Source organism: Lactuca virosa, chromosome 8, assembly GCF_052849685.1.
Source record: "Lactuca virosa cultivar CGN04683 chromosome 8, Lactuca_virosa_CGN04683_v6, whole genome shotgun sequence".
Lineage (NCBI taxonomy): Eukaryota > Viridiplantae > Streptophyta > Magnoliopsida > Asterales > Asteraceae > Lactuca > Lactuca virosa.
The window spans coordinates 98,022,742-98,035,395 of record NC_136433.1 but is presented as its reverse complement, the minus strand read 5'-3'; the positions used below and the strand labels follow the sequence as shown (position 1 = coordinate 98,035,395).

Below are 12,654 nucleotides of genomic sequence, written 5' to 3'. Positions count from 1 at the left end.
CAAATATTTGAATTTGCACCTCATATTGTAGTTTCAAACTTGATAATTTAATATTAAATGTAATTAATAAGTATGATACTTATGTAAATATGCCATCACTTGCTTAGCAAACAAACAATTTTCTTTTACCATTTATTTCAAATTAGACAAAATGTATATTCATTTAGATATATGTCTAATGGAGATCATATTGTTAAAGTTAGCAAAAACATATACACATATGGTAGACAAAACACTTTTTCTAGAAAAGGTATTTAGGTCAAAGAACACGTGCATAAAATGAAGAAAATAGTTTGGAATCTAATGAGTACATATAATGCATTAATGTGTGTCAACTATTTCCTATACCCAATCCACATCCGACCTGATATTATTATTATTGCTCCTCGGAAGCTTCATCGGCGACCACGACACCGCTTCCGTTCACCGATCACGGCCGCCGACACCTATAATTTCTCCTCTTCAATGCTCTACGTTCTCTGTTCATATCCCTGCTGTGCCATTTTTACACTCTGAAAGTTTCCTGTATGAATTTCAACTTTCATCCCTATAAAATAAACAGTTATCGAGATGATTTGCGCAAGGATTTGAGTGTGATTGTTAATAATTGATACAGGAATTTGATCGTTTTCGTGGACGATATAGAGATTCGTTTATAATGGTGACGCCTCCTTCTCCTCCTCCTCCATCATCATCATCATCATCATCATCATCTCTTCTGTTGTCAATCGAACCTGAAAACCTAACACTAACCCTGATTCCAGGTCTGCCGGATGATCTATCAGCTTTGATCCTTTCATTTATTCCGTTTTCTCACCACGCACGCCTTAGATCCACTTGTAAATTATGGAAACAATTTTTGTCATCGAAAACCCTACTTTCATTTCGGCGTAACTACCTCCATTTTTTCAATTTATCTCATCTTATCTGTATTTTTCCCGAAGACCCTACGATTTCTTCCCCTTACGTATTTGATCCACGAAATCTCGCTTGGTGTCATCTCCCTCCTATGCCATGTAACCCTCACGTATACGGTCTCTGTAATTTCACTTCAATTTCTCACGAATCTCACCTGTACGTACTCGGCGGGTCACTTTTTGATACCCGATCGTTTCCGCTTGATCGGCCGTCGCCTTCTTCCTCCGCCTTCCGTTTCGATTTCGTGACACAGAATTGGGAATCTGTTTCTCCTATGCTGCTACCTCGTGGGAGTTTTGCCTGTGCTGCTATCCCCAATTCCGATCGAATCATCGTTGCTGGTGGTGGGTCTAGGCATACAATGTTTGGAGCTGCCGGGAGTAGAATGAGTTCCGTTGAGATGTATGATATTGGTAGAAACGAATGGGTGGCTCTGGATGGGTTGCCAAGGTTTCGAGCTGGTTGTGTTGGGTTTATGGTAGGCAATGAATTCTGGGTAATGGGTGGATATGGTGAATCAAGAACCGTTTTGGGTGTTTTTCCGGTGGATGAGTATTACAGAGATGCCGTGGTGATGAAGTTCAACAAAGGTGAGATTGGGAAGTGGAGAGAAGTTGGAGATATGTGGGACGAAGGTGAGAGGAGGAGGCTAGGGAGAATCGCTGTAATCGAAGACATAAATGGGGGTTCTCCAAGTGTCTTCATGCTTGACAAAACTGACATTTTTAGGTAACTATTCTAATTAAACTCAAGAATCATGATATCTGATTTTGATTTTAAATTTTCAACATCTGATGTGATAGAACTAAGACGATCACAATTCACAGGTATGACATGGATTGTAATCGTTGGAAAAAGGAAACCAGCATCCCAAAAAAGCTATCAGATGAATCATCGGTGGGTTTTGTTGCCCTGAATGGTGAGTTGCATGTGATGGGATCTGTTACTGTTAGCGATTCATCGGAGAATCGGAAGTCAAGACAGAATAAAAGGTCAGCATCTCTGTTCTTACAAATATATCATCCTCAAAAGATGATATGGAGAACCCTAATCACAAAACCACCATTTCAGCAACCTTTAGATTTCAAAACTGCTGTCATGTGCACCATTAGACTCTAGGTTTCCATGTGTGTATTCATACTCTGTAGTAGTGGTGGTATCTTGTTACTGGTTTTCTCAACCAAAATCTGCCACTCACTTATCCCGTATTAAAATTGTTCAAATGTATCAATCAGCACCCAGCACTCAGCAGTGTGTATTATTTAGTCTATGTATCTTTTAATTCTTTCTTTCTCTGTTATGACTTGTGACTTTATGCGCATGCATTTTATGCACAAATGGTTCCAATTCAACATTATAACTTGTTTGTATAAGCATTTATGTATGCATAATTAAAGTGTTATATAAAGAAAGACAAACAAGAGCATCAAATGTGCCATTAATTACGTAACAAACAAGAGCATCAAATACGTCAAAAAAAAAAAAAAAAGGATAACAAATATCTCCTTCTTATCCTGTGCTATGAAAATAAAAGTCAAAACCTCGAAGTATTGAAGACCAAAAAGCAACACATTCAAATACTCTTCCACTAAAGTTAAAACTTAAAAGTAACCCACCTGTGTCTCAAACCCCATAAACCCTCCAGGTCTCCAAGGGCCAAACCAGAACATTTTCACAGTGGGATTTTTTTTAATATTATATAGACAGAGTTACATAAATAGTCCTAGTTACATAAATAGTCCTTGTGGTTTATAAAAGAACCAACTTTAATAACGGATACAAGCCCTAAAACAAGCACTTGAGGGTAAAGAAGCGTGGGAAAAATGACGATTATAAAAGTCATCCTTGACATAATCGTCGAAAGGAAATCATAACCTCTTTTTACGATAAACGAAACATGTTGCTGTCACGGTTGCCAAAGTAGCGACAAGACAAAAGAACACTTTGTCGGTCAACGGAGAATCATTATTTCAATATGCATAAGGTGAAACCAACAACCACATCTTCATCAAAAGAGTTCGCTACGTCTACCGGATTGGGGGACTTAGTAATGTGTCATACCAAAAAGATCATCAACTCGGCACGAAAAAACTCATCATGCATCTGGACCAAGTAGTTAAATAGGCAGCCGAAGCGGAAGTCGGAACTAGACGAAGGCGCCGAATAAATCTTGCCTAATTTGAAAAGAAGATCATGCGTTACCCACAATCACATGCAAAAAACATGCATGACAGTGGCACAAAAACCATACATAGGAGGTGTCACCAAGTAACAATTCACTCATCTATTTTCTATAAAGCTCATATACACTCTCGAGTAATACTCCCCTAACTTTGATTCTGACCTACCGAGTCCTTTTTTGTGATCGAGAGAATTTTTAGCACTTGATCAAAACAAGAAGACTCTAGCCCTCAATTCATTTCATTTCAAACATATTCTATCCTGGTTGCATCAATCACCACCATTACTTCACCTTTACTAAGCCATCGTCGCCACCCCTAATGGTACTGCAGCAGCAACAACAACAACAACAACAACAACAACAACAACAACACTACTATCACTTTATGTAATTTTTCTTTATTAAAATACTACTTTCGTGTCATATTTATTGTCCACTTTTGACTTTTAAAATATTTATTCTTCAACTTTGACCTTAAATATTTTTGTTTTTGATATATAATACTTGATGAAAAATATATGAATTTATTGTGTTTTAAATACCTTTTCATTATTATAAATTTTATCAAGTAATTTATAACACAAATAAAAATATTATTTATGGTCAAAGTTGAAGAATAAAAACTTCAAAAGTCAAAAGTGAACAATAAATATAGGACGGATGGAGTATGTAAAACACAATAAGAATTATTCAAGATTTAATTATGTACAATACAGAATATTAAATTAAAGACCCGCTTCCATCTCCTTCACACGTCAATTAATCGTTGTGAATACAAACAACTTTTATTCAATAATACCTTAGATCAAATGAATCAAAATTTCTTCAAATCAGATTGAATTGATCTCAACCATGGCAACCTCGAAGGCATTCTTATAAAAGAACTTTCTCTAGTCACAAATGTCTCTACTTCACCTTAATAGTAATAGGTTCACAAGCACAATTTTCCTATTTCCAGATAATAATTTGACATCGGAGTGATTATTTTGGCTAATAATAATTTGTTCAAAAAACTTATGTTTCCGTATGATCAGAGTTTAAGAAATTTCTTACTTTTGTTTCGTGTTCTTGTTATCATGAACTCTACTTAATGGAATGTAGTTAGAAAAAGAATAGAATGAATGATCTAATGAAATGAACGGTGTGATATAATAAATCATTTTATTTTATTGTCATATTTGGTTGAGCCGAAAGAATTAAATAAATCATTCAAACATATTGTTTGCTATATAAAAATAGATAGCTAAAAGAACTTAAATTGATAAACTGAATAATATATATATATATATATATATATATATATATATATATATAAACTTGAGTTAAATAAAGGGAAAATGTCACTGTAGCATAATAAACTTTTCGTTTTTGTCCGATTTGGTCACTAAAGTTTTTTTTTTTTTTTTTGCACAATAGACAATTAAAGTCGTTACTTACATGTCAATTAAGCTTGCTCGATTTGAAACAGTTACCGGTGACAAAGTCTACATGGCATGTGACATGTAGGGGAAAGTTGGCCACGTTACCCCCACATCTTCCAATATTATATCTATTGTATGCGTTTTGATTTCTTGGAACCAAATTCCACGTTTAGATCTATTTCCTTGTAGCAATTTTGGGCTATGTTTTCGAGCAATCGAGGGTTTATGTCTTGATGGCAACATGTGACGAAAGCAAAGATGCTCCCACAACGAATTGTGTCGTAGGATCGAACACCATTGCCGACACATACAAGCTGCCGCACCTAACAATAGTTTGTCCAGCCTCTTAAAACCTCGATCAACCAACAAATCCAAGTGATCGTTAATACAAAACCTCTCAGTTTCTCCATTATTATTATGATCATCATTCACTTTCACCACTCCATTTTCATGAATTTGCACCATTGGTGCTAATAACGAAAATAACAGTGGTTAATTTTATCGATGTTAAAGGGGGATTGAGGGTTTTTGTAGAGTACATAAATTTCTGACATGGGGTATCAATTGAATTTGGGAAAACCCCAAGTGGAAAGAAGGTAGAGTTTTATCATTTTTTAGGTAGATGTATATGTGGGGGTGACGTGGCCAGCTTCCCTACACAACAAATGACATGTAGGATTTGTCATCGGATAACCATTTCAAATAGAGTAAAATGGCTTAATTTAGTGGTAAATATGACTTTAATGATATATTGTGTAAAAAAAAAACATTTAATGACTAAATCGGGGGAAAACGAAAAGTTTATTGTGTTATAGTTAAAAGAATTGTGTATCTACTAAAAAATTGTTTACAAAATAATATATATATATATATATATATATATATATATATATATATATATATATATATATATATATATATATATATCATGAAAACATAGTATAACATTATAACAAAAATAATTTTCGTTATTTTTGGAAATTGAAAAACAATAAATTATTGAAGTTCTGAATTCATTTTAAATCGTCAGTTTTATGATTCCAATATTAACTATTTGTGTCGTAGGCATCATGACTTCCACTTGCTATCAATTAGGCCGGACGGAGTGGAGAGCGGGGATCCCGCGGGATCGTTTCCCGCACGAAGAAACACCGCACCGTGGGTGCGGGAAGAGGGTGGGGGGAGAGAGTCCCGCACTCTCTCTCTTGAAATGATTGGCTGGCTTTTTATTCTTTTTTTATTCCAAACGGCTATATAGCCGTTATATATATATATATATATATATATATATATATATATATATATATATATATATATATATATATATATATATATATATATATATATATATATATATATTTATATTTTTTCTTTCCCTTTTCTTAACCTATAAATACTAAAAACATTCTATCATTTTTTTTAACCCATAACCTATATTTCTCTCCAAAAAATATTATTCAAAATGTCATCATCTTCATCATCCGATTCGACGGCTGTAGAAGAGGCTAAATTTATCGGTTCCGTCATGGCGAAAACGGTTGCATACTATCAAAACCGACTAGGCGAAACATCACGTGCACGACCTAAGCTAAGAAATCCGCCGTTGCGTAGAAATCACGAAGTCGGACACGATCGCCTTATAGAAGATTATTTTGCAGATGACGTCATCTACGCTGTAAAATTTCGACGTCGGTTCTGGATGAGGAAGGAACTATTCTTACGTATTATTGGCGATTTGGAAGGCCGCTTTCCATATTTTCAATGGAAAATGGATGCAAGGCGGAAAAAAGGTTTCTCTCCCATTCAAAAATGCACGGTTGCAATTCATCAGCTAGCATACGGCATGGGCGCAGACAAATGGGACGAGTATTTTAGGATGTCAGAGCGTACCGTGCGGGAGTGTGTGTACAAGTTCTGCAAAGCGATCTATTTTGTTTATGGGCAACGATATTTGTGCAAACCAACTATCAACGATATCCACCAATTGTACACGGTGCATGAAGGCAAACATGGATTCCCTGGAATGCTAGGTAGTATCGATTGCATGCACTGGAGTTGGTCATTATGCCCCAACGCATGGCGTGGTCAGTACATGAGAGGCGACCACAAAGAGCCGACGATCATTCTAGAGGCTATCGCATCACATGATCTTTGGATATGGCATGCATTCTTTGGTCCAGCTGGTGCAAACAATGGCATCAATGTGCTAGACCAGTCACCGGTATTCAACGATATCTACCTTGGAAAGTCGCACGATGTACCTTTTCAAGCAAATGGGGTAGCATATAAGCGTGGATACTATCTTACTGACGGTATATATCCTCCCTTGTCTGTTTTTGTGAAATCGTTTACATGTCCTAATGACCAGAAAAGGAAAAAGTTTAAAGAGGCGCAAGAGTCAGCTAGGAAGGATGTGGAGCAAACATTTGGTGTACTTAAGAGACGTTGGCAAGTACTAACGGTCGGGGCAAGGTCATATGAGGTGAAAAGATTACAACACGTAATGTATGCATGTATCATATTGCATAATATGATTCTTGAAGACGAAGGAAGAGCGATATGCCGGTACAACGAAAATGAAGTTTTGCCAAATGTCGAAGGAGTAGCCGTTGGTACACAAGAGTATAGGGTGAATAGAAGAGAAGTACACAATCGCGACATTCATCACACCCTTCGTGCTGATTTGGTGGAGCACATTTATAGGGCTCATATTCAGCCACCGTTAGAGTTTTCTCACGATGATTTGTTTGACGAATCAGACGAGGATTCTGATATGTTCGTCGAGAGTGAAGATTCCAACGACGAGAGTGACGCTGGGGAGAATGATGAAGACGATCAAGGCGATGACGAGGACGATGAGGGCGACGACGAAGACGATGATTCCGAGTGACGTATTTGGGGTTTAAATAAAATTAGGATATTAATTATGTTTTCTATGTTGTGGGTTGTTTTATTTTATTTTTTTTTTGCGTTTTTTTTTTATTTTTCTACTTATTTAAATATTAGGTTTAATGTAATTTTTATTTTAATTAATGAAATGCTTTTTATTTTTAATTAAATTTTATGTTTAGCATTAATTTAAAAATTATAAATCATAAAAAAAATTAATTTTATTTAATAAAAAAAAGTGAGGGAAGGGCTTCCCACCAATTCCTTAGGTCTTAGGTGAGGGAAAGAGAAGTGAGAGAAATGGGGGTATGACCCACAAAAAGTGAGGGAAGCTTCTCTTCCACACCCTCCGGTCTAATATATAGTTTTTCACAGTTTGAGTTTTTTCTTAGACGTATTAGTATTAGTATTAGTTATTACTGTTTAAAATAAATGGAATGTAGGTTTTTTATCGATGGAATTTAGTGGTTCACACTCTTTTTTTTCCATCAACCATTTAATATATTTTAGGTGATTATTTACTATGATGTTTTATACATCCAAGCTTTTTTTTATTTAATAATATTTTATTGTATCCTCTAATTATATTTAAATTTCAAATATTTAACATTGTTTTACTAAATTAATTTATTTTATTTTTATAACCATATATGTAATAATTCATCATATTTATATTCCAAAAATAGACTCTTTATAATTTTAATTTTAGTTTTGTTTGTTTTTGGTATCGAATGTCTATAAAAAAGATTGTTTGTGCTTGAAAGAAAAAAACTCATATAGACATGCCATCAGACAGCTTTTGGTACGACTAAATGAGGAGTTCATTATCGATGAACTGACGGATGATACATTAGATCCTCGAATGTGCAAATAAGCATAAATGTTCAAGATAATAAGCCTAAAGTTTGTCAAATGGCAAAGAAAAAAATAATAAGGAAACACGATGGAAAAAACGTATACCTTAATTGATAAAGGTAACATTTTAAAATGTTTAATTAATGAAACTAATTCTTTTACAGTTTGAGAAAATAGTAAATCTGTTACTTGGATTGAATGAAAGAACTGTACAAAACATATATACATAGACTAATTTACACTTCTATATCTAACATGAACCTAACTGAATCTAAAGAGAGCAACAAGTAACTACTAACTAACAGAACATTTAATAGAAATAAACTTCTGTTAAGTTATAAGTCTAATATGCCCCCTCAAGATGGATCCGCAAAAATGTTGTGAAGGACCATCTTGGAAACTATAGGCTGCATTTTGAACCGTGGCAATAGTTTGGTTAAAATGTCAGCTAACTGAAATTGCGTTCGAATAGGCATCAATCGAACTGTTTTACCAAGTATCTTATCCCGAATAAAATGGCAATCTATTTCTATATGTTTTGTGCGTTCGTGAAAAGTTGGGTTGGTTGCCAATTTGATTGCCGAATCATTATCACAGTATATCAAAGCAGAAGTGGACGAAGGAAAACCAAAATCATGAAGAAGTTGTCAAAGCCAGATAAGTTCACTAGTGACAACAGCAAGCGCACGATACTCTGCTTCAGTGGAAGATCGAGAAACAATGGTTTGTTTCTTAGATTTCCACGAAATCAATGAATCTCCCAAGAAGACACAAAAACCAATAACAGAACGACGTGTATCAACGCATCCTGCCCAATCAGAATCACTGAAAGCTTTAAGCTGTAATGAAGACTTTGTGGAGAAAAATAACCCTTGACTAGGATTATGTTTAATGTACTGTAAAAGATGATGTATAGCTTGTAAATGAGGTTGTCGAGGTGTAGTAACAAACTGACTTAATCGATTCACTGCGTATGCAATGTCTGGACGAGTTATTGTGAGGTATAGAAGACGACTAATTAATCTTCTATACTGAGAAGGATCAGAAACAAGGGCTCCTTCAAAATTGGAACTTTTTAACTTTGGATCAATAGGATAATTGGTGAGTTTTGATGCCAAGAAACGAGTGTCTTCTAAAAGTTCAAGAGCATATTTTCTTTGACAGATAGAAATTCCTGATTTTGACCTTGCTACTTCAAGACCCAAAAACATTTTTAAATTCCTCAAGTCTCTAAGCTTAAATTGTTGACTGAGACTATGTTTCAAAGCATTAATACCTTCAATAGAAGCTCCAGTAATAACGATGTCGTCCACATAAACCAATAAAGCCACATAGGAAGAACCACTTCCTTTGTAAAATAGAGAATAATAGGCTTTAGATTGGATGAACCCTTCTGAATTAAGAAAGATGAAAACTTCGAATACCATTGCCTAGAAACTTGTCGAAGACCATATAAGGACTTATTTAGTTTACAAACAAGTGGGGTAGAATTGGAACTTGTTTGCTGAACATTGTAGCCTTTTGGAATATCCATATAAACATCTTCATCTAAATCGCCATTTAAAAAAGCGTTGCTGACATCAAGTTGGATTAAGGGCCATGATTGTTGTGCTGCAATAGCTAATAACATTTTGACAGTAACAAGTTTTTGCCACCGGTGAGTATGTATCAAGAAAATCAACACCTTAAAGTTGATTAAACCCTTTTGCAACCAATCTCGCCTTAAATCTTTCAATTGTACCATCAGCTTTTCGTTTGATTTTAAAAACCCATCGACATCCCAAGGATTTTCTGTTATGTGGCAATGGAACAATTTTCCAAGTGTCATTTACTTCCAAGGCATTGAGCTCATCAGTAATAGCATTTTGCCATTCAATTGATTTTATAGCTTCAGAATAAGATTTGGGTTCAATCTGAGATGAAACAGATAATGTGTTAATCTTGTGAGATGAAGAAAGTTTCTCATAAGATATGACTTCAGATAAAGGATATCGAACATTTGAACGAGGTAAGGTGGTTCCTTGTAAAAGATTACAATGATAATCTTTTAAATAAGTTGGTTTAGTACGAGTACGAATAGGACGAGTTGGTAAAATGGGATCTGTATCTGTGATATTTGGTAAATTGGGTTCAGGTAATGTAGGAGATGAAGGTTCTGTATCAACAGATTCAAAAGTATGGTCTGAAATTATTGGGATGACATGATGATCAAAAATATTAGTTTGATCTTTGAAAGTTGTATGTTGATAAGGAAATATGGTTTCATGAAAGATGGCATCTCGTGACAAAAATACCCTTTTGGTTTCCAAATCTAACAGCTTGTAGCCTTTGACACCAATTGGATACCCAAGAAAAATGCAAGCCGAAGCACGTAGTTCAAACTTGGTTCTTGCAGCTTTTAATGTAGAAGCAAACACAAGACAACCAAAAGAACGAAATATGGAGTAATCTGGCTTAATGTGATGAAAAACTTCAAATGGTGAAATATTGTTGAGAATTTTTGAAGGTTTTCTGTTGATTAAGTAGGTGGCACAAGATAAGCATTCTGTCCAGTAAGCTGCAGGTATCTTGGATTGAAAAAATAAGGCTCGAGCAACATTCAAGAAATGTTGATGTTTTCGTTCTACTACTGAGTTTTGCTGAGGTGTCTGAGTACAAGAAAATTGATGTATAACTCCTTTCTCACTAAAAAAATCAACAAATTTAAGCTCTTGTGCATTGTCAGAACGAAACACCTTAATATGAGCTCCAAATTGATTCAAAACCATTGCAAAGAACTTAGGTATAATATTTTGGACCTCTGATTTATGTTTAATCAAATAGATCCATGTGAATCTTGAATGATCATCAACTATGGTAACAAAATACCTATGTCCCTGATATGAATCAATGTGATAAGGTCCCCAGATGTCACAATGAATTAGAAAATGATTTACTTGCAATATTGTTTTTACAAACAAAAGGAGATCGTTTCTGCTTTGCTAATGGACAAATCAAACAAACATGTTTATCTATCTTCTTATTTAGGGACAACTCATTGCTAAGACACATAAGTTTATTATTTGAAGGATGCCCAAATCTTTCATGCCATTGTTGTATAGAAACAGTGTTGATGGAACTAATCTGCAACTCTTGATCCAACAGATACAATCCTGCCTTCACACTACCCTTGCCAATCATCATCTTGTTGCTCATCTGCTGTATAATGGCAGAATCATAATAAAGGGCAACCATGACATTTTTGTCCTTGGTTAATGATGTGACAGAAATGAGATTTAACTCAAATTGGGGAACATAAAGAACATCTTTGAGAATTAGGTGATCATTCAATTGAAAATTACCCATTAAATGCACTTCAATAAGCATTTGATTGGACAATTTGACCCGAGTGTTAAAAACCCTTTGAGTGTTGATAAAAAGATTTTCATCATTACATATGTGCTTGGTAACTCCTGAATCAATGATCCAAAAATTGGATTTATAATTTCCAGATGTAGAGTTCAGAATGTAATGAGTACCTGCTTTGAAATCTTTTGTGGAGACAGCATTGGAAGAAGCTAATTTCCCTGAAAACATGGCTATGAATTGTTTACACTGTTCATCAGTCAGTCCAGTTACAACATCAGCAAATTCAGAAACTGAATTGTTAGTCAATTGATCAACTGAAACGGAATTGACTCTTGAATTGTTCCCATTTGTGAACTTAAAACCTGGTGAAAAACCATGCAACCTGTAACATTTTTCTTGTGTATGCCCAGATTTCTTGCAATGAGTGCAGTACACTTGAGCCTTCTTGAAACTTTTGTACTGATTGTTATTAATAGATCTTGACCTATTATAATCTCTGTTTCCATCTCTAACATTGAAAGCAACGGTAGATTGAGATAACTGAGTATTACTTACAGATCTCTGTCTTTCTTCTTGAATGATTAGAGAAAAAATGCGATTAACATTTGGAATAGGATCCATCAGCAAGATTTGACCACGAATTTGAGAGAAATCATCATTTAATCCCATCAGAAAAGTCATAGTTTGCTCAATTTCTTTAGCTCCACCACAAATGCACAAACCACAGGTACAATGCATGTTGTAATTGGCCAATTCCTCCCATAGAACTTTCAATTTGGTGGAATATGTACTTACAGTGTCTCCTCCTTAAGTAATATTCATGATATCACGCTTAATTTGAAAAATTATGGGACCATTGCCTTGCTGGAAACGATCTTTGAGCTCCTTCCAGATATCTTTTGCTGTTTTGAGATATATCACAGAGGCTGCTATCTCTTTTGAAATTGAATGAGAATCCATGAGATGATGATATTATTGTTACGGGACCAGGATTTGAATCGAACAAGATCAGTTTCTGGTGGTTTATTAATAGTTCCATCG

General features: G+C 34.9%; 2 protein-coding genes across 2 annotated transcripts; one reads left to right on the top strand and one right to left on the bottom strand.

Annotated features, from left to right (window-relative positions):
* The first annotated feature begins 334 nt into the window (after positions 1–334).
* On the top strand, positions 335–2,218 carry LOC145132093 (F-box/kelch-repeat protein OR23-like). Its single transcript, XM_079066742.1, has 3 exons — positions 335–525; positions 617–1,647; positions 1,746–2,218. Exons 2-3 carry the CDS (start codon positions 659–661, stop codon positions 2,035–2,037), a joined length of 1,281 nt encoding a protein of 426 aa, XP_078922868.1. The 5' UTR covers positions 335–525; positions 617–658; the 3' UTR covers positions 2,038–2,218.
* An 8,957-nt stretch (positions 2,219–11,175) lies between these two features.
* LOC145130667 (uncharacterized) lies at positions 11,176–12,294 on the bottom strand. Its single transcript, XM_079065438.1, has one exon. It carries the CDS (start codon positions 12,292–12,294, stop codon positions 11,176–11,178), a length of 1,119 nt encoding a protein of 372 aa, XP_078921564.1.
* Positions 12,295–12,654: the final 360 nt, after the last annotated feature.

Excerpts from the sequence above, each read along its gene's own strand:
- LOC145132093 (XM_079066742.1), top strand. The coding sequence starts at position 659 with ATGGTGACGCCTCCTTCTCCTCCTCCTCCATCATCATCATCATCATCA. Across the intron at positions 1,648-1,745 it reads GACAAAACTGACATTTTTAG|GTATGACATGGATTGTAATC; the intron begins GTAACTATTCTA and ends CACAATTCACAG.
- LOC145130667 (XM_079065438.1), bottom strand. The coding sequence starts at position 12,294 with ATGACTTTTCTGATGGGATTAAATGATGATTTCTCTCAAATTCGTGGT.